Below are 26,293 nucleotides of genomic sequence, written 5' to 3'. Positions count from 1 at the left end.
GATTCGCTCGATTAACGAAGGCGATTAATAATTAAGATCTTTGACGCGGGACCCTAAAAAGCCGCGGGCAGTCTCTGCGTTCCACCGTCGAGAACAGCGGGTAATGGCAATTTACGCGTCCCACGGGACCAGATAACTTCATATCTGCTTGCTGATCATTCATTCTCTCAATGGCCATGATATTGCCAAATTGAATTAGATAAGCGAAGGCATGTATCTTCCGCGTACGTGCCTGGACGCAAAAGAAAATACCTCTCTCTTCTCTTCCTCGCAATTATATATATATATATATATATATATATATCATCCCCGATACTTTTTCCGACATTATTAGCAAACGATTTTTCTTTCGCTCTCCAATTAATGATCGTACAAAGTTTAAGAAAGCTGATCGCAGAGATGAACTTTGATAGAGGCTAACTTACGATCCGATATACTTAACTAAATCGTAAGGGATAATAGTAAAATAATAAAAATTCTAAAGATTAAGTTGAACTGCCTCGAGTGCAGTTACGTGGTGTTTTGTTACCACCGATGGCGGATCGGTGCCACGTGGCCGAGATTAATGTGTTTTGATTTTTGGACTTTGTATTATAAGCCTACCCCGTCATCGTATACGAACGTTCTCGCACAGCATGATGCCTCGGCCAACTCGCCTCGACATATACTCCACCACGTGGTGCTCAGCTCCACGTTATTCTTCTCTGGTGAATCCTTTAGTGTCCTTCTGGAAAATCGCATCGATCTTTCTTTATCGACATGCGACGGATACTTAACGTCGAAATATTCGATAAAAATGGTGCGTAAAACGAAACGTTTCGCGAACAGCGAATAGTTTTGCGAATGGTAAGATTTGAAGAGAAAGGAGAAAAAGGACGGGTTGTTTGGTATACGCGTCGTTTCAATTTATCTCCCGTTTTTTAACGTTTCAATTTAATTAACGACACTTGAGCGAGCTAACGTCGGTCGCATGGACGACGGGAGTGGGAGACGACCCGATTAATTCCTTTGTCGCCTATCCGCCGTTGAAATAACAAACCTCTTCGACGGACGGGAGTCGAGAGGATACAAGGACGATAAAATCACGAGGGTTCACGAGATAAAAAGGCGGCAGGAGGAGGATGAGTGAACGGGGTGCGGAGGGTGGTAACGGGGCAGAGAGGAAACGACGATCGAGAATAGAAGAGTGGAATAGTGGGATGGAGAGAGAACGGACCTGCGACACTCTCTCCCCCGTCTTCATTTTCCAGGTTCGCGAAAGCCGACGGAGGGAGGAATAGCAATTAAAAGTATCTGGTACAATCTTCGTTAAACTTCTTCTTCCTCGGTCCTCGTTGGTGCGGAGAGACTGGCATTATTAAAACGTGGAGATGGAACGTTTCGTTGAGCGAGAGGTTCAAATTATCGATACTATAGACAAATTTATATTTGTCTAGTTTCTTTCTCCAGGTCTCCTCTTTGGCCGCCATCGGAGAAATTTCTTTTTATCGTATATTTTTCAAAAACGGTATATTTTTCAGGACAAAACTCAGCAGAAAAGAATCTAATAAACCGAAGAGGAGATCCAGTTTCTCGCCATTATTCCGTCGAAATACGTTCGGAGCCTTGGATGAGGACGAAAAGGAGGATAAGAGGAGAAAGAGGATGAGGGTAGTAGAGAAGGTCTGTAGTCTCCTGTCGGGAGCAAAACGTCACGAAGGAAGAGCCCCGGTTTATCGAGAATTTTGAGAATGGTAATGTAGAGGGTAAGAGAGCCGAATTCGCAGACGGAGGAAAGAGGAAGACGCAGAGTCGTGGTAAGAGGGAAGGGAAGAAGCGGAAAGGTAAGAAAGGGAGAACTTCTCCGGGTCTCTCCAAGTAATCCTGCTGCTGTTAGAGGAGAGGGAAGAAGGTACGAGAATATAGGATGAAAATACCTGGAGTTAGAGAGGTCTTACTTGACTCACCCTCGCGCTTACTTTCTTTCTCTCTCTTGCTTGCTCGCTCTCCTTCGCTCGCTCGCTCTCTCGTCACCATCTCCGAGCAGGCTTTCTCGTACCACAGCACACGCCAGTTGGTCCTAAATAAGACAAAAGTCATCATATAATTCCATGGCTAATACTCGGCTCGCATTAATTTCTCGCGAGCTTTACCCAATTTCTTTTCGAATTTCTTTCGAGAAAATGCTATATCAACGGAATACCACCTTCTAACGTTTTTGACTTTAAGTCGTACGTAAAGAAACCACTCGATAAGAGGGAAAACTTTGACTAACTGTGGAAAATTACGAAAGATAGGATTACTCGAACGATTACGCAAGAAATTCATTTGTGTCGCAGTTGTCGAGAACGGCTTTCACATTTACGATTGACAATCGTAAAACGCATGATGCTGCTAGATTATTCTAATTCTAATCTAATTTCTAATGGATCGCATCTTCTTCATCGTTGTTCGTTGTTCGTTGTTCGTTGTATAATACAATTCGAAGGGCGTTCTTTGTTACGTAAATACATACATATATATATATATATATAATACATATACCTATAGACACATCGTGAAATAGATAATTATATAACATCGATAATTATATATATGTATATTATATATCTGTAAAGAAGGAACATTACGTCTTATCGTACGATTATAATTAATTTTAATACGTAAAAGCGGAAAAGAGAAACTTACATCTTAATAACGTCTATACACGTCTTACCCATTCCGACGCTCGACTTTGACTAAAGACTTTTCAATACAGTGCCACGGATGACTTTGAAGAGACTAACAGGACGAATCGAGATCGAACGTATTCTAACTTGTTACCACAATCAAGGTCGGCAATCAAAATAGGATCATTACATTCTGCCTACATAACAATATTATCTTGTTTACAAAGAACATAGGCAGCGGGGCGAACAGAGAGAGAAAGAGAGAGAGAGAGAGAGAGAGAGAGAGAGAGGAGAGAGAGAGAGAAAAGTAGAAAGGCGGCAAGTGAGAGGAAAGAAAGAAATGAAAAAACAAATGTCGATGAAAAGGCGAGGTTTGACTCGACGGTACTCTCTTCTCGAAGAGGAGGAATGAAAGAAGAAGGAGAAGGAAGGAGTAGGAGAGGGTGCTTCGAGAGCACGACGAAGAATTCCGTCACGATCTCGTCCACGTTCGCTTTGTCCTCGGCTTTGATTTCTTCTCTTCTTGTTCCTCCTCTGCCTACGAACAAGAAGAGAGTAAAGAAGAGAGTGAGAGCGAGAGAGAGAGAGAGAGAGAGAGAGAGAGAAAGTCCACGGAGAGATGCAGACAAAGAGCGGAGGGAGGAGAAAGAGAGTGAGAGGGTTCGAGAGAAAGAGAGAAAGAGAGAGAGAGAGGGTTCGCTCGGTTCAGTACCGGGAGAGTGAGCGATATTTACATGCGATTTGCATACTAGTTGATCCCTATTGCTTCCATCTCCAACGAGCCAGCAGGGGCGGCAGACCTACGCCCGAACCCTCCGTCACGGTTCGTCCTCTTCCTCTTCCTCTTCCTCTCGTTTCGCGATTCTACGAGTATCTATATCTCGCGTTCTCTCTCTCTCTCTCTCTCTCTCTCTCTCTCTCTCTCTCTCTGCATCTCTTTCCGAGTAGTCTCCAAATATACCACGTACATTTCGCGCTCTTCTGGCAGAAACGCGTAAGCGAAACCCTTAACTACTAAAGCGAATCCGAGAGAGCGAGCGAGTTTCGACGTTCTTCGAATCCTCCTGCTCGTTATCGTGACCCTTAACGAAGTGTCCTGTAGATCCCTATGCTTCTACTACTCTCACGTAACTATAGCCGTGTGTGAGTACACGCGTCGATGGCGCATCGTCGACGCATCGTCGCGATATACTTCGGAGGATTCGAGGGAAAGAAAAAGGAAAAGGAAAAAACATTGTAGAGATAACGCGACGACAATACTGCACTCTATAGATATGCTAGAAAAAGCACGGCTAAAGCTTTCGGATTTCGGTAACAGGCTTCACGGATTTAACAGAGTTGGCAGAGCAACGTAATCGGGTCATACAAATGTAGCCGGCTAATTGCAGATAGGCAGACCGGATTGTCTTACACGTTAAAGACACCGTGAAAAGGTAAGGCGCCAGAGGATATTTTGGTACTTGATGGACGAAAAGAGAGGACAGGACGGAGTTTCCTATCTTGGGGACCAAATGGATGAGGCTAAATTAGTCGGAATAATCACGGTAACGGCGAAGAAAGAGGAGGAAAAAAGAGAAAGAGAGAGTTTCTTTTTCGTGGAACAAAATCTCGACTACGACTGTTCGCTATGCAAACGAAGAGGTAAAATAGCCGAGCATATAGGTTTGTATGAATATCGAAAAGAAGTTGTCGTCGAAACGACAAAAGGAGTGGGTGGGAAAGTTTGAAGGAAACCGCGCGTGTCCTGGTCCATCCATTCTCGGATGGCTACCGAGAGAAGAGCCGATTGATATCTGAGCCTCGTGCCACGGCGTCTAATTAACTCCGTGACTGGCTGACCCCACATGACCCGTGGCTCGTTGCATGCTCGTACGGTGCGCTCGTGTGCACAACCGCACACGTGAACTTTTCTCTCTCTCTCTCTCTCTCTCTCTCTCTCTCTCTCTCTCTGCCTCAACCGTACACACGTGTTGCATTGGCTCGCACACCTAACGGATCGCTCTCTTTCATCGCGAATAGAGACATCATCGTACCGCCGAGCCGTTCTCCGCGCGTTAACCTTAACGCTGTTGCTTCCTTAAGGACGAGCCTTTCTCGTCACCTCGAGCATCACGCTCTTACGATACTCTTTTCATTTTTCACGGGAGCCATCGTTTCATTATTTTTTCCCCCATTGACAAATCTCAGAACCGTGCTAACTTCCAGCCGCGCGAAAAATAATCGATCCGATTGAATTTGTAATTGGTATGTTCTCTCTCCCTTTTTCTCCTTCTTTCGGTGTATCGTTAATTAAAACGAACGAACGGGTTAATTTTATGCGGGTGGCGAGTCCCGCTCGGTATGCACGGCTTTCCCATTACGGCAATGGCTCCTTCTCCCCTTTAGCCGGCACGCTCGTCGTCCGTTGGTGTCACAAACGATCATGCTCTCCAATCGTGTTATCGCCTTGTCGGCGATTCGTTTTACTTGAAAATCTAAAAATAGAAATTTATCGTAGAAATGTAACAAACGATAAAGGGTAAAGCAATGGGAAGGTAACGAGTTCTTTAAAAATGCGTTCGCGTTCTAACCGCATGTCCGTATAAAAATGTTTCAACGTGGGTGGATAGAGAGAGAGAGAGAGAGAGAGAGAGAGAGAGAGAGAGAGAGAGAGAGAGAGAGAGAGGAAGCAATTGGAAAATTTTGAAAGCGCTACGTGACGAAGAGAACGGTGGTAGCTCCAGGGTGAAACCAGCGTGGTATGCAGGGTGTGGCGCGTGAGAGCTAGCTCACCTGAAACAACACAACGTTTTCAGATCGCTGATCCCATAAGCGTCCACGTTTGATCCCTCCGTTCGTTGTTTTGCGAGCGCATTCGCTTGCCTTCCGGTTAATTCGCGAAAAACTACACCGACGTACTTGGACTCGACGAGGATCCTCGCGCTGTATCAACCAATACTGACCGCGTTACCGGACGAAACAATACCGAGAGAGAGAGAGAGAGAGAGAGAGAGAGAGAGAGAGTAAACATTTTTCTGAAAGTTTCTTCTCCTAAGTCCCGGTAAAGTATCCCTACAGGTACAGGTCAACTTTCGAACCGAAATAGTCGTCCCACGAGCGGTGCGAAAAAAAATCCCTGAGAGAAGGTGCGAGAGAAGGGTGAGAGCGTGAGGTAGGGTGAGAGCTGGCAAGTCGCGTACAATGCCGGAGATATATCGTGGCATAATATGCAAAGCGGATCGCCCGTACCCGGCGGGGGGTGAAAGCAGGAGCCAAGGGGTGATTAGCGGGACAAAAGCCGACGCCGCTACAAGTGGAACCAAATTGGTAGAAAATTGATAATCAACCGCCAATATCAACCTCCATCGGGAAGCATGGCTCGGTGTACGTTCGGCGAGAAGCGAGAGACGGTCGAGGGTAAAAAAGCGCGTATATCGTGGAGAAGGGAGAAAAAACACACGCGCACTGCGTTTGTCCCTTCACCCTGCGTTTTACAAGAGCAAAAGTATTTATCCCTATCGGTCGGCAGGGATGTAAAAATGAAAAGAGAGAAAGAGATGGAGCAAAAAAATAAAAGAGAGAAAAAATGGTAAACGTTATGGTTAAAAGGAGTATTCGAATGGGTAGGTATATCGGGGTGTCGCATCTATCCGAAAAGTTCATCGTTCGAAAAGGGCTCCGCTAAAAGAGTTTTCTCTAGAATGCGCGAGCTAAGTTCAGAAACGACGTGGCAAGTGTGTAATCGAAAGAATCGTAGAGCACTTTTCTCATGCAAATACGGGCCGACGCTGCTCCCAGGGAGATACGAGTAACTTTTTCTTTGGTCTGCTTAAAACTTCAAACTTAGGTCCCTTTTAAATTTAAATGCTTTCTCCTCCGCTCCCCCGCTCCCTACCCTTCCATAGCTGACTCCATGTGTTCCGCTTCTTCGGGGTGACTCGCCGAGGTGAACCGGATCGACGACGAAGAATAGCGGAAAAAATAATAAAGCGACTCCGCTGACAAATTGACGGCTGAACTTTCAAACGGGAGATGCACAATGTATTCTCCTCTCTCTCTCTCTCTCTCTCTCTCTCTCTCTCTCTCTCTCTCTCTCTCTCTCTCTCTCTCTCCTTCCTCTTTTCTAACGGGAAACGATACGCCTCTACGAACGTCTATACGCGGTACGTACGACCGCGTACGTTTTTACGAACGAAGAAAAAGGAGGCGAAAAGTAAAAAATGCGAAACGCATGCGAAGTGTCCGATTACGTGCGAATGCCGTTCGATCGAACGTCACGGTGGGAGAGGAGTTATTAAAATGTAAATATAAATCGACAGACTGTGTGTAACCCAACGTGTCCCGTTAAGCACGAACAGCAGCAACGTTGGATAAAATTCTCTCGAATATGCACAAAAGTGCAACGACGTTCGAAAATATAGTTTATAGATGAAAGTCCAGTCGAATTGTTCTATCGAAATCGCTTAAATATTTCTTACGTACAAGCGCATTTTCATGATAATAAATTGAAATAAAACCGTGAGAAAGAGCCGCAGGACGGTATTTTTCTCGCCTCGTTGAGATCAAGAGTCAAAGAGATCCAACGACGATCGTAATAATCGAAAAGACATTCGAGATCGTCTTCGGCGAAGCTGTTGGAAATAAAAATTCCTCGACATTCTGCTTCTGTTTTTTACGAGGAGCCTCATAAATTTATGCTCAGGGATCGAACTCACCCTGCGAGTGCGCCTCACTCTACCCCATACCCACATACTGCCATGTTCCGCGTCGCAGATTTATGGACTTATAGATTCTTCCTCCTTCCTGCGACTTTCTCCGGATTCAACGAGGAGCTGGAATACATATAATCCTGAACAGCAGACAACTCTCTTCCTCGTACTCTCTCGCGATATTTCTCCTCCTAGTGTCGTCGTTTTTGCTTTCGAATTATTATGCGGAAAACAGAAAGAAGAGGAATCTGCTTGGACCAGATAAATTTTCTAAAAGAAAAGTGCACGAAAAGTCAGCGTGATCGGAAACATTCGCTAAGAGCAACCTCTCTCCCAAGATATGACAGTAATCGCAAACGATTCCTTCTTCCACGACTGCGATTTCATTCTTCGACTCTTCCTTCTCAATCTTCCCCCGTCTTGGCTCTTCGGCAAGGGGTCTTTTCCTTCTTCTGCTCTCTCTCTCTCTCTCTCTCTCTCTCTCTCTCTCTCTCCCCCCTCCCTCCCTCTCTCTCTTTTTCTCTCTGTCGTTCACTCTGCGCGCCAGCGGCCGCGATAGCTCATAAATATTCAATGGCCACGCGGCCAAGATAAACTAATTAAAACTTAGATCTCGGTAGTCACTTTAGATTTTTACTTACACAAGAAGCATTTCAGCGACGGCTGCCCGCCACGAAAAAAGAGAGGAAAAAGATGGAGGGAGCGAGAAAAAAAGAGAAAAAAGGAGAAAGAAAAAAACAAGAAAAAAAGAAAAGTCCATACTGCCAAGCGCGAATCCGATTGGACTCTTCCCCTTGCACCGAAAGATTCGCGGTCGGGGTTTCGAAGCAAAAGAAGACGCAAAGAAGAAAGCTTTACTCTGTACTTCTCATTAAGGAAACCACGTTTTCTTTCCTCTCTTCCTTCTTTTGTTCCGTACGCAGGGCCGCGGCCCTTCCTTCCCCGTCCTACTCACCGACGTTGTTACGAAATCAGTATCCTTTTTCTCCGAGCGCATCCTCGGACCATAACGGGTGTCCTCGAATCAAACGTATCGAATCTTGTAGCTATGTATGTACTTTAGGAGGAGCGCTCGGTAAGATTCTTCCTCGAAGGAGAAAAAAATCTCCGTCTTCTCGTTGGCAAGATCGTCGAGAGTCACAATTCGTTTTCCCTTTTCCTCGTCCCCCGTATTTTAATTCGTCGTTCGTGTTTTCGCCTACTCTTCTCCTCATCTCTCTCTCTCTCTCTCTCTCTCCCACGACTTTCGTCTGGCAAGACTTACTTTTTTCCTCCGTACCCCCTAGGCCAGGTTTACTTAAGATATTAAAGCACCCACCCCAGGTCCTCTCCTCCTTTCTCAGAATCTCGTACTCTTCCTACTTTCTTTCTTCGACTCCTTCCAAGGCAAAACTCTCCGGGGAATTCGGTGCAGCGGCTATGCCTTAATTTGTAAGCGGATTTTTGCACTAATCAGCGAATTTAAGGAAGCAAACGGAGGGGGTGAGGGAGCTGCTCAAAGACAAGAGAGGTGTGGCCGGGGAAGAAGAAAGTCATTTGAATTTATTTTAATTATACTAACGAACAAGGCGCTGGAAGGAAGGCCTAACGAATTATTTGCTCGAATATGATTGCGCGGAATTTCTAACGAACGTTCGACCGATCTCTTACTCGTCGTCATCGTAAGTTGTCTCTATTCATACCCGTTAAGAAATTTGAGAGTTGATTTTTCGCGTACGGAGCAACCAACAACAAAAGGATTACGCAAAGGATGATGGTCCGATTTTCAGAAACATCTCTCGTACGTGAAAGCGAAGGAAGAGTCGGTGGAGGAGGAAAGTAGCGATCGACTAGCGTGACCATGGAATTCCCGCCTATGACGTGCCCACGAGGGGTGGTGTATCGTTAGGGTTTCTCCAATCCCGTGAGTCATCAAATCCTAGTCTCTTTTTCCAAACGCAATCCTGCCTTTGAGAAGGAAAGATCTGTGAAACTGCGGCGACGATAGTTTGCGAGAATCGATCAGCAGCACGTTTCGTTTAGGCCGCGTGCAAAGTCGGGTTATCGTCTTTCGCGATCTGGGAGGAGGACGCGGCCCCGTCGTGACCGCAAGCGGCAAAGTGGCAGAGCGACTCTGTGGAGGGAACCGAATGCCGTTCCGTGGCACGCGGAACACGGAACATCCGTTTTAGTAATGAGCTTACTTTAAGGCCGCGCACACAGCCGCCCAGTCACCCCTTACGGCCACCTTTAGCTCGCGCGTGGGATCCGTACGCGCGATGGAGATCGGTAATTAATCATTTAGGAAGCCTCAGAGTGCCGGGGCTAGGCCCTCCTTCGCCCTTCGCTCTTTACGCAAGCATACGCGAAAGGCGTAGGTGCGCGCTGGCGCACCTCCTTATATAAAAGATATCTATGTGTGTATACACACACACACACACACACACACACACAGAGAGAGAGAGAGAGAGAGCGTAGAACGCTAGGCCGAGGAAACGCCAAATGGCCAACCGGGACTGAGATTGGCCCCGGCCACGAACGCGCTGTTCCGGCTTACTTGGAACTGGGGCTTCCTTTACATACGTACCACCTTCCTCGCACCGGCGTAGGATCGAGGGACGCTCTACCGAAGCCTTTGCAATACTCCCAAATAAATTCCTCCTTTGCTCGAGATCAATTTTTTTACAATCTTCCTGGGAAATACTTCTAAAAGAGATATTTATTATTGTAAGGATGTACGTTACAAAGAGATACTTACAACCAGATACGAATTGACACGATTCCCTGCGTACGATCGAGCTGCCAAACTTCCCGATTGAAGGAAAAATCGGGATTGGAGAAAAGAATTTGATAAAAAAAAAAAAAAATACGCAAGAAGAAAGAGAAAACTTTACTACTTACGACGTTGAAAGCGGACTGCGTAATACAAAAGTTACGTACGTAAACCGTGTATCCTACGTATGTTCCACTCGTTATCACGATCTCGACCCCGTTTGATATAACAGTCACTGTGACGACTATCGTCTTCCGACACGCAAGGCCGCTGCGGGATTTTACACAACCGCAAGGACCTCTATGAAATTGTTACAATAGGCGAGGTAACTAATGGCGATGGCGATAACGACGATTGGTAAGTGCCAGCCAGCGTCAAGCGTAAAAACGTTAGAGAGTCAGAAAAGGAAAAAATCGATCGGTGACCACGACTACGAGGAAGGAAAAAAAAGGAAAAAGAGGAAAAAAGAAGACTCGTTGCAATTCGAGAAATAAAGGCTCGCAAAGAGGCAAAAGGATTTAGGAGGAAGGGGTGCAAGATGATTTTGCGAAAGAGCGAAGAGAAAAGGGAAGGACACTTGGACTTTGAGGAGAACAGGATCCATAAACGTCGTCGAGCTTCCGATCCAAGAACAGTTAGGAGGTGCTAACGAGTGTTCCCTCGTGCTCGAGCGATCCTTCGAATCCAAACGCTGTCCCTGGGGCTGCCATTACCGTTGCTTTCTCCGTCTCCGCCATTATCCTCTACGAGTACACCCTCGCTCTTTCGCGACCCACCCCCGATTCGGGGCCACCCCGGAATCACGACCCTCCTCGTTAACCTCGAAACGATCCTTTCGTGGCTTTCCCGCGCGCGCGCTCTCTCTCTCTCTCTCTCTCTCTCTCGCTTCCATTTTTTCTCTTTGCTCCTCCCTCTCCTCGCCTTGTCGACACGTTCGTCGCGCAAATAAAAGATACACAAACGTTTCCTTCTACTGGTTCGTTTTCTCTACAAATTCCTTCTTTGCAAATTCACGCTGTGCTGCGAGTAAGATTAAATCTACGACCTTCTTTTCCCGAAGAAAAGAAATCGGAAAAGTTCGGTAGCGGAACGAAACGTAGCGCGGAAACATAATTTTTATAATAACCATAATTAGATTTTCTAATTGGCGCACGGCCGAGACGGCGTAAAAGCGTTTCCCACAGCGTTCATAAAAAATGCGTGCGCGCAAAGCTATCGGTAAATATAGAGTAAATTGTATGGCGCAATTCTAGCGCATACGCCTCTATTCCTTTGGCTATTCAATTCGAAAGAGCGTGAAATTTGTTCTTTCGTCCGTTCGTCCTTCTCTCAGAAAATGATTCTCTTTTCTCTGAGAGCGCTGCAACGAGGAAAAGCACTTTTTTCGTTTTCAAAGATGACTTTACGCTAAACACACCAACGAGATATATGCCGACGATTTTACAAGGCTCCATCTCTCCATCGAGTTTCCCCACTTGCAAAAACAAACCGGTCTTGTTTTCACGCGGTGATCGGTCCACCGTGAAACGGCGCATCGCCAACCAACCCCCGTTAACGTACCTCGTGTTTTTCTAAGTAGAGAAACAACAGTTTCGTCCTACTCGTACGAGGACGAACATTATTTTACCGTATTGGAGCAAAAATACGCTGTTCCATCCGGGGCAAAAAATACCTTTCGAAAAGTGCATTTTTCCTAACGACATTTAATAACGTTACGAGAAATACGAGAAAAACGAGAAAAACGAGAAAAATAAAGCCGATCGTTTGAGGAAAAAGCAAAAATAGAACTACCGGGGATTGCTCGTAAATCAGTGCCGGCGCGAAATAACTGGCAAAACTGGCGATAAATCAGGGATCTCCGCGGGGAAAGCGAATTAGGAAATTGGCTGCTTAAAAAGCGCCGTTGACGTTAATCCTAGCCAAAGAGAGACGACAAAACCGTCCGCGTAAATATCTCTAGGGTTTATTTTCCCGGCAGCGTTTATTATCAAAAAAGATTCCATTTCGAGTAGTAATTCAAAGAAGAGTCTAGGAATTCAATACTAATGTCTGTTACTTTTAACACAAATCACTCGTCTCTCAAGTATTCAACTATGCTCTTTTCCGAAAGCGAAGGCAGGCAGTATAGGATACGCCTCGATGGAAAGAAAATTCCCTCGATTTCGTCTTCGATCGACGAACCTCTCGATCGTGAACGGGCTGGAATAAAAGCGGAATAAAATCAACGTAACTCAATCGGGCTTGTCTTTCGAGATCGACCTTCCTGCCTTCGACGCTGATAAATGTTCGAGTACCTGTGTACGAAGGGCTCGTCCTTTTAATTCCTCCCGTACTCGATCGGAGAGGCAATAAAAACTCGAGGGAGGGAGAGAGATCGAGCTTTGATATTTCGACGCGAAGTCTCGGGACGCGAAGCGAAGCGAAATCGATGGACTCGAACGTACGCGGAATCAAACTATAGGCGGAAAACGCAAGCGGATAAACGAGCCAACAGACGGACGGTCCCTTCCGGAATATGAAATGACGCGTTAATGAGTTTTGTCCTGCGGCATTCGGTTCTAAACGCACGAACCGTGGAAAGGACGCAAAGCAGGAGTGCGTTTCTCCATTGGAATATTGTTCAACGATTGATCGATCGACGGAATCGACGGAGCGAACCTATTCTCAACGAGAGAGAGAGAGAGAGAGAGAGTCGTTCCGGATCGATGTCCAATTAATTATGTAGTTTCATCCTGATATTGCGCTTGTAATCTGTTCGCAAAATATCGTCCGGAGAGACGAAAAAGACGGACGAAATGAAAAAACTTATCGACGTGTCTTTCTTCCTTTGTCTTTTCTCTCTCTCTCTCTCTCTCTCTCTCGTCGGATATATCGTCGCAACATTTTTCTGGATTTTTCAAAATCTACGGCTTCGAGCGAGCGAGCACCTGCCGTGCAAGTGGGGCCGCGTGCATCGCGAAGCAAGTGTACGCTAAGAATACTCTCTAAGGGGGTGCGTGCAAAGAGCCGCGCGGCTACGGTTATTACACGCGTCACGCGGAGTACCACGGTCACGCATCCCCTTCCTTTCGAACGAACCCTCCGACCGAACTAACCTGAGAGAGAGAGAGAGAGAGAGAGAAGGTAAGGAGGCGTAAAAGAGAAAGAGGAGGGAAATAGCTTATCGGCACCCTTTATCTTGTCAGGCCAGAACGCGGCCTATTATGCCACTTACGGCGTAGCTTACACGCTTCGTGCCGAAGACACAAACCACCTTACTCGACTTTACGCCCGGAACAGCCTGCAGGAGAGAAAGACGTTGCTCGGCACCTGCGATCGACCGATAAAATCCTCCTCGTTTTCTTTTTTCTTTTACTTCTTTTTCATCCGAATTTACTTCTCGCTTCCTGGAGTAAAAAGTAGAAGAAAAAAAAAGAAAAAACAAGAAGCGGAGCTTTTCTTTGATAGCTGACTGACATTACCAAGGAAGAAAAATGAAGGCAAAGGACGAATAAAGAAGGGATGAAGAAGAGGGAGTCGAGGCAGCAGCAGCAGCAGCAGCAGCAGCAGCAGCAGCAGCAGCAGCAGCAGCAGCATCAGGGGCGGCAGCATCAGCGGCAGCAACAGCAGCGCTCTTTCGAATTCCGCGAGACAGAGAAGTAGCAGTAGAGGGAGTAGAGAAGAAGATGGTCGCAAGGGCTATGCGAGAGTAGGAGAGAGAGAGAGAGAGAGAGAGAGAGCCGATATATAGAGCGGACGATATAGAGCGGACGATATAGTCTAGCCTTGATATAATGCCGAACGAAGGAGTTTCCTCGTCAACATAGCCAACGCGTAGTCTCACAGCGTCTTGAGGGGGCGGAACGAAGAGAAGAACCGCCGCCGTTATCAACTCGGTCGACGATTGGCCGAGCCCCGAGGAGCTTTTCACGGAGGGCCAATGGCGTACTGGTCTCCGCTTTTCAAGGAATCTGCCCCCGAAATCCTGGGTGTGAGCGAGAGATATTCTCTTCTCTCGAACGGCGAACGCTTCCTCCGACTTTCCCTCTGTGCACGTACGTGTATCCCTCCGTACAAGTGTGGGAACATACATCAAACCGTCGTCCCCGCTTGGCCACTACTGGTCAGTCCTATTCCAAGACGACTGTCCCTCTCCTCGCTTTTCTTCTTTTTCTCTCTTTTCTTTTCTTTCCCTCCTCCCTTTTCTTCCTCCTAGCGTTTCTCGTCCAGTCAGGAAGAAGGCGCACAATGCCACGCGTATCTACATAGTACTTTGCCGTTTTCTCCGTTTTCTTCTCGACTTTCTGAAGAACGAGACAAGTATTCTCTCTTCTTTCAGACGTTAATCTTCCGACGTCTCTCTCTCTCTCTCTCTCTCTCTCTCTCTCTCTCTCTCTCTCTCTCTCTCTCTCTCTCTCTCTCTCTCTTATGCCGAAGAGTTATCTCCGAAGCGAATCCCGATACGCGGAGGGACTTTCCACTTTTCTCCACTCGAAAGAAGAATTTATGACGGAACTGCCGCTGACGCGTTAGACGCGAGACGATGTTAAGGAGAGATCCTTTAAGATCGCCATCTCACCTTCCTTCTTTTCTTTTTTTCCCCAGCCACCGTCCTTCCCCTCCAACTCCTCCTCCTGTCCTCGTCGACATAGTGTCGACGGTATAGACTTGGACTTGGACGTCAAGGAGAAGGGTAATAAATTCGTTGCGTTTCCACGATCGCTCAACGAGTAGCAATAAGTTGGATGGTCTTGGTAAGGAGTTGAGTCTAAGTTGAACTTGTAAATAAGACGACATAAACAGGGGGAAGAAAGAAAACGATAGTGAGAAAAGGGATAAGGAAATGGGCTCGAGGTATTGATAAGATTATCATAAAAGCGGCATTAAATGGTTTCCCAGATTGGCGTACTGGATCGCGATCGCGGGCAAAACGGTCGAATAAATGCGTTTACTTTGTGCTATAAAAGCGGCGTGCTTTGCTTGTCGCGCGCGGCGTGACTGTGCGCCTGCTGAACACACACACACACACACACACACACACGCGCGCGCGCGCGCGCGTGCACATATGTCTCTATCCGTACGCCCTCTCCCCTTCCCAACCCCGACCCTCTGCACGAGAAAGGAAGGAACGGGAGCACCGGCGCGCTTTACGATAAAAGCCCTCTCTTTGAGGGATCCGTTTATTGGTTGCTAAACATCGATATATTGCTTTGGAGATTGCGCAAAAAGTAGCGACGCGCGTTGTCCTCCGCATATTATATGGCGGAGGACAACGCTTTTCTCTCGTTCCTGCGCTAAACTCTCACACAAACGCACCAGACGCGTACGACGTCGTCGACTACTTACCGCGAGATACCGACTAACGCTTTCTGAGCTTTTGAAAGCACCGCCAGGATTCGTGAGCCGAATAAATGCCGTATAAATGCCGTATAAATGCCGAATAAATGGCGAATAAATGCCGAATAAATGCCGAATAAATGCCACTCTTCCGAGGAAACGAACTCTCGCGAGTCTCGAAAATTCTTTTAAAGTATCCCCTTCCTTTCTTTTCTTAGAAGAAGATCTTATAACTCCGATCTCACGATTCCGGCTTACACGCTTTAAGATATTCCATACGTGTAACCGAAGACGATCCTGACTCGATCTCTCCTCGCCGACGTAATAAATGAAACTTTCGATAACGTTCGATATAACATCCTCGTTCTTTCCTCTTGTTCGTAACTAAGGACTTTGCTGCCAAGGAGAACATTCCTAATGTTGGAAGAACAACGTTCGCGGTGCCGTTAACGTTAACGACCACTGTGCACCCCTCCCTGCACCCTGCCGAAATTTACATGAAATTGCTTATTAAATTACTAACTTTTTCGCGATGATTTAACGGTAGGTAGGCCATTTGTCTCCTCGCCTTTTATTTCCTCCATCGCGTTAATGAAAGTGCTTTGCGTCCCGCGTTGAACAAGAACTTTTCGCATAATTCTTCGTACCGAAGGATACTCTCCGAGTTTCTATTATATCGACGTTAAATCCGTTTTGTTACGTAGGTACGTAAGTAAGTAAACGGATGTCAATGAAAACGAGAAATGTATCCCAGATTTAGCGTACTCCAACTAGTAATTAAATAAACGCCCTTGCGTGGGCGACACGTGTTTCGGCAAAGCCAATCTGCTGCCACTGACGTTTCGAATTAAACTCCTCCGGCCAGCGGTCTAACCAGCTGACGCGTATATAAAAGATAGACGAAACGATAATACGATCCTTACGGTCTCGAGAAATCGAGTCGGTTTATGAAAACTGTGACGGACTTTAAAAGAAAAGTCCAATTTTGGTGCTTAAGATAGAGAACAAGGATAGGAGAAAGGGGGTTGGGGAGGGGGGAGGGGGGCGCGCGTGCGCGTGCCTGGCGCCCACTTAAATCCCGAAGACTGCAAGTTGCTGCAAAGACCGAAAAAGGGTTCTTACGGGTCTTCGTTTCCAGTTTCAGATAAGCCGATATGCATTCATTATAATAAGAAATGAAAGGCGCCAAGTGAAAAGTTTTCAACGCGGTCCCGGCTTATCAACTTGGTCTGAATTTTATATTATTTAAGGGAACTTTGCCACCCTCCGGCTCTCTTTTACCTTCAGTAAACGTACTTTTTCCTTTCTCTCCTCTCCGAGCGATACGCTACTTATAGAAAAGTGCGAAAAAGGTGTGAAAAGTTAGGAATTTATTCTTCTTTCGATCGCAAGATGTATGCAACTTCAAAGGTTCACGTAGGTTCGCACGGCTCTTTCTTCCATGGCTCGCTTTAATTTCGCGCCTCTAATACGTACGTTTATTTCTCTAAAGTATTTAATATGCTGAAAGAAATTTTGTGATAATGTATTAAACGAAATCAAGAGACGAACGCAAATGCATCGACGAATACCTCATTATTATTATTATTATTATTATTATTATTATTATTATTATTATTATATCGAGATATGAACTTGACATTGTCTACAAAAATAAATAATTCTCTTTGACCTTTTCACTCTATACACGCTCGCACGAATGTTGCCTATCGTAGGAGTCGCGCCAGTTAGTTCCGACGGCATCCCGTTAGATGGCGCTGAACGTCGTTGAAGTTCTTTACCGTTAAGGGTTATATCGCTTTTATATACCCTTTCGATCATATACCGGGATATCATCGACTAAGGAAATTTTCTTTTTACCGTGCTCATGATATAAAAATAAAAGATTGAAATGATACAAATAATGAATATATAAGAGATATATGAAAGGACAAGTTCTAAAGATCTATAAAGTAGGGTCGATCTACGAGGACGGTTAATCGACGTTATGCGAGCGGAGATTCATATTTGAAAAATCAATATATACCTCTTTTACTCTGTCCGCGAATTGGACAACGATTGTTTCTTCGTCCGATTGCTTTTCTCTTGTCCACCATAGTTTTGTCCACATTCATTTGTCCACATTTGTTTGTCCAATCGAATAAAATACCATTGAGTACGAACGTGTTGCCCCCTCGACCGTTCGACCAAAGTTACTGGAACGATCCAGTGACTTTGTGAATTCTTTAAAGTCAAAAAATGTTCCTATCGAGAAGTAAAATATATAGAAGCGATCAGTGATACCAACGTGAAATATGTTAAAGTCGCAGATACAATGTGCTTGGCCTATTTCATCCATACAACTGCCGAAATATGAACCTTCGCGTTGTGTAATTGTTGATTGTCCGTTTTATTGCCTGACGAATCATTCGAACATTGCATTTTTATAATCAATACGTTTGTAATATTACTTTTACGTTGATTGAAAACATACGATAACGCCGATATTTTGTCTTTCCTGCCGATAGAAATCTCACCGGAGAGACTCATGTCTTTTTGTTCACTCGGTTTTTAATGTTTTGTATCGAATATAGACATAAGCATGGATGTCCGGAAAGAGGTACGTTTATAATTGACTGACTAATCATTATTTCCCTTCAACAACTTTGAATATTATCAGATATTATTTCGATCTCTCGAATATGCTCGCACACCACCGCCTATAAGGTTAGAATTCAAGCATTTTTTTATTTTCGTATGAAAAATGACTACTATCATTCGGTCTACTATCAATTCTTTTCTTTTCTCATAGAAATAATATTTGTCGTACGATCGTTTCGATGAATCTTTCTTGCAAAATCAACGTAGATTCGATACAAATAGTCATCAACGCTAGATAGATATATATATATACATACATACATGCATGCATGCATGCATGCATCAATGAATAAACATTCTTTCGCATTCATATAGAAACGACACGTTCTTTCTGTGACGGAAAAAAGAAAAAAAGAGCGTTTGATTAATCGTTTAGACATAATATCTGCGATTGGATAATCGTATAATCTCTCTATACATATATATATATATATATATATATATATATATATATATATATATATATATATATATTAGAGTGTTAAAAGTATTATATTAAGGTTTTGTATGTTTCTATCTGCATGTACAAATTTATGGAGGAATGCGTAGAATATTTTTAAAAAATTACTTTCTTTTCAGCTTGACTTTCAATTTTTGGATCTACACGATTTGGGTGATAGCGATAAAAATCAGTTGATGGCAATTTTAAAATCTAGTAATGTTACGGACGCATTAAAGCTACCATGGGATACTCTGGAGAATAATCACGAAGGAAATTCGACTGTAACAGAAATATCGGAATTACAAAATCATTGGTATCAAAATGGTAAATGAATTGGAAATACATTGGAAAAGTATATTTAAGAATAGCTTCTAAACTCTTCCTTCTCCTCATCTAAAAACATTTATTATTGTCCTGTGCAGCAGGAGGAACCGAGGAAGAAAGTTTCTTAAAGTGCGCTAATCCTACAAACGTTGCTGCCTCCTCGATGGTCATGTCGGCGATACCACAAACGCATCATCCCTATAACCAACAAATAATAACAACTATGTGCAGCGATTGGCAACCCATGTATAACGTTCCTACCGACGCCCATATACAATCGTATATACCTGGATTAGCCTATTCTCATCCAATATTTCCGAATACGGGAAATGAAATTCATGACGTTTCGTACGGTAGAGAAAACGGACGACGTAGCCGAGGCAGAGGTATAAGAAGAGACAATTTTAGCCGAGGTATCAATCAGACTACTGAAATCCATTCGGGATATATCGGAGAACAGAGTCAATTTCACCCTCCGATACCCGTTATGTACTTTTTGTCCGATCACGCCGTATCCCCGCAACAGCATCAAGTTGCCGGACCAATTTTTTATCCTCCCATATATTCCTCCCCAACTATGCATCCACATACGAATACGCACCCACATGCGCATCCCACTTATCAATCGCATCATCATTCGTCCAATAACATTAGATATGGGAGACAATCGCAATCGGTTATTACGCAGCAAAGTCAAGAGTGTCTTAAAGCAACAACGACGAGCGCTGCTAAAACTCAAGATAAACGTCCACAAAATGTATATTCGACTGTGAAGCCATCGTCCTATCATCAATTGTCAAACGAGGAAGATAATAATTCCTCTCAGACCAACATCGTGACGACAGTTATTGTAAATAACAGTAATAGAGAGTCTCGCATCGATAATGAGGACGACGAAGGTGGTACTACTGCCATTAAGAAGAGCGCGAATAATAACGCCAAAGTGTCGCCGGTTAATGTCAAAATAGAACACAATATCGTTTCGACCGTCAACGAAGCTTGCAACGGTACGGAGAAAAGTGATCTGCCATGTGTAAATATTAATAGCAGCATCGAGGTTAAGCAAAATGGCGAAAGCGAGAAGGAATATAAAAATGAAACTGTTTCTAGTATTAAGACAACCGTTGTTAAGACATTGTCGACGTCTACATCGAAGTCAGGCGAAAACGAAGTACAAATTGAAGAAAATGACCTCTCATCGAAAGGAGCCTCTGTAACGGATGAGCCTCTTGTAAAACCTAATAATACTCTAATACCTGCTGTTGTCTCTACCGTTGCAAGTTCCTCCTTGGCTTCTATTACGCCGAATATGTCTTGGGCGAATGTTTTAAAGAAAGGCAGTTCAGAATTACAAAGTAATAATAGTTCGGGTTACAAGCCAATGGCACGAATTAATCCATTACCAGTTACGCCGGTGAACGAACAACAGAGTGGCGCAACGACGAAAACGCTGCCATTGCAGCAAACGATCGTACAAAGGGAACAACGTATTGCAGGTCCATCGCTCGAAACCGAAAGTCTTCCTTCTAGTGCGCACAATATGTCGAGCGATTCTACGAAACATCAAACAGAATTGACGATCCTAAACAAATACGACGATCCTACTGTTTTTAGAATGGGCGGTAAGTAGTTTCATTACAATTAATATGCCGTATATTCTTCCAATCGAATTGCACTTATTTTTCTCTCCCTTTGTTTTCTTTCCTTTCTGACAGAATTCTTATTAAACTATCAGATGGACAAGCAAACGGTAAGCTTGTTACCGCGTGGCTTAACGAATCGTAACAATTATTGTTACATCAATAGCATATTACAAGCTTTACTTGCGTGTCCACCCTTTTACAATCTTCTTATGGCCTTGCCAACGACCCATTCCAAAGGCAATTGCAAATATTCATCCACCCCCCTCATAGATAACATGTACGTATATAAAATGTGACTTTCCATTTCAAATTTCTATGATCACATTTTTTACATTCACCATCACCATTTTCTAGGATAAAATTTGTTCACGAATTTACGCCTCTGTCGGATAGCGCAAGATCAGCTAGAAAAGATAGAGTACACAAAAGAGGAGACAATTCTATTGTAGATATACAAAGTGGTATGGCATTTGAACCGTCTTACGTGTACACTATGCTGAAAAATACTTCTGCTGCCGGAGTATTTTCCGTAGAAGGGCGACAAGAAGATGCGGAAGAATTTCTCTCGTGCCTTCTAAATGGTATCAACGATGAAATGTTGGAGGTATGCATCGCTACAACAGTTGTGTGTGTGTGTGTGTGTGCGTTGCGACAGCAATTACTTTAACGTGGAACACCGTTCGTTTCAGCTTATTAAATTAGTAAATAATGAACCAAACCCAGCTGCTGCAGCCAATGCAGCAGAGACTAACATTAATTACAATCATGCGGAAGAAGAGTGGAAAGTGAGAAATCATTTTTTAGATCGTCATTAAATCAAGACCATGTTATATAATACGCGTACAAATTATTCCAGGTAATGGGACCAAAGAACAAGGGATCCATCACACGATGTACCGAATTTGGTCGAACACCCTTGTCTGATATTTTTCGCGGCCAATTAAGGTCTAGAGTATCTCGGATGGGAGAACAGCCGACCGACAATGTGCAACCTTTCTTCACGTTGCAATTGGATATCGAAGTAAAATAATTATCTATTACTAACTACCTATATTTTTCCTCTGTCAAACACCATATACTTTATCTACATATATATATTATTATTATTATTATTATTATTATTATTATTATTATTATTATTATTATTATTATTATTATTATTATTATTATATTAGAAGGCGGAGACTGTGACAAGGGCGCTCGAAATATTGGTTGGAAAAGATCAATTGGAAGGGATGACTTGTAGTAAAACGAAACAACAAATAGAAGCTTGGAAGCAAGTAACTTTGGAAGAATTACCGGTTATCCTTATATTACATTTAAAGTGGTTCGATTACAAGCTTAATGGATGTTCAAAGATATTTAAGAAGGTCGAATTCCCCATAGATTTAAAAGTGGATGCCAGTAAGTTTATCGACCTTTATTAAATAATAAATATTATATAATACGTACGTTAAAATCGTTAAATCTATCATTTGTATATTTCAGAATTTTTGTCACCAAATATATGGAAAAAATTGAATTCCAAACAAAAACAGTACAAATTATTTGCTGTTACTTACCACGTTGGGAAAGAAACAACAAAAGGCCATTACGTTACCGATGCCTTTCACGTAGGCTACGGAGGTTGGGTAAGATACGATGACAATTCGTTACAAGGTATTTCAGAGAATGACGTATTAAATCCAGCTCCTCCTAGCGTACCCTATTTACTATATTATAGAAGATGCGATACCATCGGGAATAATCAATCAAACGCAGGTAGAACCCGTTGAAATATCACTATCCATTTGTATAGATAAAAGTCCTAAACAAATATAGTGTGTATCACTTTTTACGATTTCACGTTTATTGTTGATATTTATATCCGAGTAAGCAGAACGTTTGTTATAAAGTATGGTAAAATTGAATTACTATTTCCTTTTATCTTACTACACACTCATCAAATATTTATACTAAAAACTGTTACTAGTTTTACGCGTAGTTTTTTCTTGATACATAACTTGAAAGTAGCTAAGGTAAAACCAAGTGTTCATATTAGCACATTTTATTGGCGTTGGGTATTAGATGCTTATAGTTTATAAAAGAAAACATTAGATATAAGTTTCTTGTATATATGTTTCTTCTAAGATATCGTATATCGTATTATGTCAGCGCGCGTTTACACGGAAGAGTAATTTGTAACGTGAATTTTTATGATCACGTTACGTTTCCTTCTCTCTCCCTTCCCCCACCCCTCCTCCTCCTCCCTCTATTACTTCCCATTACGGGACGAAATTACGATTTAATTGCTTTTTTATGACGTTTACTCGTTTAAGAAGCACAGATATCTTTCTTCAGTTAGATTATGTTTAAAATATTAACATAACGTCATATATCTCACATTTTCAATCATTCTGGTCATCTCTTTATTAAAAGGCTTATTGTATAAGTTTTGTTTTACGTATTACGTATATGCGCGTTAATTAGTTATGTACAAATAATTTCTCTAAGTCTCCTGAATTCCCAATTTACTATCCAACTTTTGATATTCGTTACTCGTGTTTAAGATTTCTTAAGATTTCTTAGGAAGATAAGACTAAACATTACGATAAGTAAGAAATACATTTTTTTATCAGGCAAGCGTGAACATATTTTCCAATTTTGCCTTAAAATCTTTGGCACCGATTGCCTGTCATAATGAGAGAAAAAAAAAAGGAAAAAAAAGAAAAGGAAAAAAAAAAAAAGAAAAAAAAATTAATGTAACATTCATCGATCCCATTAATGTTAATAAGCTCATGTATTTCGTTAAAAACAAATGTCCATAAATGTGTCATTTTTGCATATAAATACGTCACTTTTACATATTTGTAATAAGACCAGTCTGTTATTCAAGAATCATTATTTTAATGAACTCTTTCTTGAACGGTAAAGTTGTAGTATTTGCATTTTTACATTTTTCTCAACAAAGAAATATTTTTTGTCAATTTATATATCGAATTTAACAATTTAGTCATTATTGAAGTAAGGATTATTATGCGGTAATATTGTACTGAACCTCCATTATGAGATATATCTACCATAATATTGTAAATTAATCATATCGTTGAAAAATTTCTTTCAAACCGAGATCACATCTATTATATCATTTATATTTACTGACATATTTTACATTTTTGCACCGACAAAAGTCTGCAAATCTATGTTTGTTAACGATGGTAATATTATCAAACAAACAAATTAGCAAAAAAGATATATATATATATATAAACATACATACGTACACCAATCCACACACACACACACACACACACACACACACACATATATATATACGTGTATATATATATATATATATATATATATATATATATATATATATATATGCACACCCACACACACAAACTTTTATGAAAACCTGTGTACAATATAGTGTAAACTTTTATCTCTTGTAGAAATACAAGAAATTTGAGTAACATACAAATAAGAATATTATAGCTATGCAAAGTGGTAAAACTAGAAAATCTAATTATAAAATATCATATTTACATACATACATACATACATTATCTATAAAGTAAAATGTTTATAATGTAGATAAAATCTTGATATAAGTGAAATTTTGCAAGTGTATGTAACTTAAGCAGTAAAATACAATATATTTCTTTTCATCTTAGTATATATCTATTATAAATTGTAAATAAATATTTAGAGTTTATAAAAAAGAAAAATTAAAAAAAGGAAAAAAAAAGAAAAAAAAATAAATCTATGTACATACATTATCTATATAAGCTGTCACATGTGTATTAAGATACAATATATGCAAAATAGGAATATTTTACTTCGTCATATATTTCTATAGGAAATGGAAGATTCTGTTTAACGAGTAGCAACTATTTGAAAGTTAAAAGTGGCCCTCTGTTGAATTTAATATCAGCAGCATTGGACAGCAATTTTCAAATTGTTATAAGCACAGGTCGCTCTAATGATTTGGACAATACACAATGGACTTGACAAATAATCCTTTAGCGTAACTTGGATATTTTTTAACTTACTTTTACTCACTTACTTACTTACTTACTTACTTACTTACTTTTTACATTACTATTATTTCTGCTTACTAATCGTTATTAAAGCAAAGTAAAGCAAATTAATAGGTTATGATAATGAGTTAACAAAGATGTTATTTCTTTAAGAAACTTTAACTCGGCTTAAAATAAAATCCTGCCGAACTTTGAAATGTAATCCCTTCCAAGATACATGATACTGAACATTAAAAAGAGAACAATACGAAGGCCATAATCATAAAATGTCACGGAGTAACGCTAAAAATGTGGTAAACATACTTTTCCTGCAAAAAGTTCAGAAATAACTGTGATCCATAGTGCCAGAACAAAGAGAATATAAGAGATCCCAACTTGATGCGAATTTGGTAATTGGTATGGTTGTCCACCAATTTCGTCAATGTAAAAACCCATTGGAAATAGAACAGCCGCTAAGCAAAATAGTACCACTGAAATATTATTAGCGTAACATTATTTTATGATGTAATAATACCTATTATATGCACTTTAAAAGGATTTCAAATAAATTATTAGTAAATATCTGATAAAAAATCATTCATTCCAGACAAATGGATAAGGGACTTGTCCAGATTATTCCTCATAACGGGGATATTAACGATCGCCCATATCGTTTATACGTTTTATTTATTTTAAACTACTCACTCGCCGTAAATCCGACCCATCGAGCGTAAGGAATTACATTGCGATCCCAATGCGAACTGATCAGCAATATTACAGTTGTCGTTATTAAAATACATCCGACTAATATAAATACAAGGGCCAGTAACCATTCTGGCTCCAAGTCGGGCGTATAACAAACTTGCGGCCTGTTGTATAAAGTCATACAAGACAGCATAAGGCCTAATCGTGTATCTCCTATAACGATTCCATAAAGGAATTAAGCTATATGTCTCAATCAAACGTATTCACTATTAAATCGTTGCAATTGTTGCATATATATATTTACCGCCAACGTCGGTTATAATCCAGTCAGGCATTCCCAGACTAACGATTGCAAACATATCGGCTGCCAAAAATAGAGCTCCCGAAATGATGGTTAGTTTATCCATTATTAATTTAAAAAACAATTGATCTTCTGGTTAATATGCGACGACATACAATCATTAAAAAAGCTTTACATATTTGATGAAAAGAAATACGATCATTGTATTATTAATTATCTAACGAGTCGAGTTTCTAAAGGATTTTACTAACCTCAAACTATCATTCGATATGTTATATAAGAAATTTATCTAATGACATTAACAGTTTTAAGTTTTTTTGACATTTTACTAAAATCGATATACATTATTGTCATATGCTTTCTTTCTCGTCCTTTTCAGAGCATATTTGTACTATGTAAAGTAACAACAAAATGCAATATCTGCGATGCACTGGTAGCAGTCGGGCGGGCGGGGATATTTTGAAAACGTAGGAATTCGGTCAGACATTTTAGAATTTTACTTTATCGACGAAGCTCGGTATAAGCCTCTCGCGCCATCTGCCGTTACCTTGCTTTATTACGATCAATTCCGTTCAATCTTCAAGTCAAAAATCGTTCTTTATAGATTGATCGATGTCTTACAGTTTTCAAATAATTAGAGCATTATTTAATTTATTCATATATTCATCAACATTTTACGATTGCCTGCGTGATATTTATAATAAAAAGTAAAAAAGCTTGGATCAAATTAATCATTTTTTATAACTATCTCAGGGAGACACGAGCGAAGAATCTAAGTGAAAAATATAAATACAAAATAACATGGCCGTATTATAAAGATACGTTATTAATTC

General features: G+C 41.7%; 2 protein-coding genes and 1 long non-coding RNA gene across 9 annotated transcripts in view; 1 reads left to right on the top strand and 2 right to left on the bottom strand.

Annotated features, from left to right (window-relative positions):
• The window catches only part of LOC118446727 (uncharacterized), a 52,379-nt gene extending 34,688 nt beyond the window's left edge, over window positions 1–17,691 (bottom strand). Inside the window, exons 1-2 of one of the 2 annotated variants that reach the window (XR_014983576.1) lie at window positions 2,668–2,704; window positions 1,947–2,059 (exon numbers count right to left, since the gene is read on the bottom strand). This is a non-coding gene — a long non-coding RNA (uncharacterized LOC118446727). Of the gene's footprint in view, window positions 1–1,867; window positions 2,060–2,667; window positions 2,705–17,430 lie in introns of those variants that run through there. The other variant, XR_014983577.1, reaches the window with a different exon arrangement.
• Window positions 1–23,787, top strand: part of Usp10 (ubiquitin specific protease 10) — a 105,414-nt gene extending 81,627 nt beyond the window's left edge. For 3 of the 4 annotated variants that reach the window (XM_035877711.2, XM_085664112.1, XM_085664111.1), the window contains 8 exons: window positions 18,624–18,810; window positions 18,909–20,432; window positions 20,526–20,730; window positions 20,808–21,057; window positions 21,143–21,238; window positions 21,310–21,474; window positions 21,629–21,857; window positions 21,942–23,787. In XM_035877711.2, coding sequence (XP_035733604.1) covers window positions 18,681–18,810; window positions 18,909–20,432; window positions 20,526–20,730; window positions 20,808–21,057; window positions 21,143–21,238; window positions 21,310–21,474; window positions 21,629–21,857; window positions 21,942–22,228 — 2,886 coding nt within the window. In that variant the 5' untranslated portion in view covers window positions 18,624–18,680 and the 3' untranslated portion in view covers window positions 22,229–23,787. Of the gene's footprint in view, window positions 1–17,691; window positions 18,004–18,623; window positions 18,811–18,908; window positions 20,433–20,525; window positions 20,731–20,807; window positions 21,058–21,142; window positions 21,239–21,309; window positions 21,475–21,628; window positions 21,858–21,941 lie in introns of those variants that run through there. The other variant, XM_035877706.2, reaches the window with a different exon arrangement.
• A 428-nt stretch (window positions 23,788–24,215) lies between these two features.
• Window positions 24,216–26,285, bottom strand: LOC118446725 (uncharacterized protein C16orf52 homolog A). 3 transcript variants are annotated; one of them, XM_035877735.2, is made up of 4 exons: window positions 25,712–26,285; window positions 25,464–25,592; window positions 25,160–25,372; window positions 24,216–24,945 (listed from the first exon to the last, which is right to left on the bottom strand). In XM_035877735.2, exons 2-4 carry the CDS (start codon window positions 25,564–25,566, stop codon window positions 24,758–24,760), a joined length of 504 nt encoding a protein of 167 aa, XP_035733628.1. In that variant the 5' UTR covers window positions 25,567–25,592; window positions 25,712–26,285; the 3' UTR covers window positions 24,216–24,757. The 3 variants fall into 3 exon arrangements, with proteins under 3 accessions (XP_035733628.1, XP_035733627.1, XP_085520243.1); XM_035877734.2 differs by having other exon boundaries at window positions 25,464–25,629; window positions 25,712–26,283; XM_085664117.1 differs by having other exon boundaries at window positions 25,464–26,282.
• Between the last annotated feature and the right edge of the window lie 8 nt (window positions 26,286–26,293).

This window comes from Vespa mandarinia, chromosome 25 (genome assembly GCF_050613455.1).
Source record: "Vespa mandarinia isolate Hongniang chromosome 25, ASM5061345v1, whole genome shotgun sequence".
NCBI lineage: Eukaryota > Metazoa > Arthropoda > Insecta > Hymenoptera > Vespidae > Vespa > Vespa mandarinia.
This window is presented reverse-complemented; position numbering and strand designations above follow the sequence as displayed.

Bases quoted from the DNA above. Each gene is read 5' to 3' on its own strand.
- LOC118446725 (XM_035877735.2), bottom strand. From the start codon at position 25,566: ATGGATAAACTAACCATCATTTCGGGAGCTCTATTTTTGGCAGCCGAT. The intron at 25,373-25,463 runs GTAAATATATAT...GAATCGTTATAG, and splicing joins GATTATAACCGACGTTGGCG to GAGATACACGATTAGGCCTT. The intron at 24,946-25,159 runs GTGAGTAGTTTA...ATAATATTTCAG, and splicing joins ATGGGTCGGATTTACGGCGA to TGGTACTATTTTGCTTAGCG.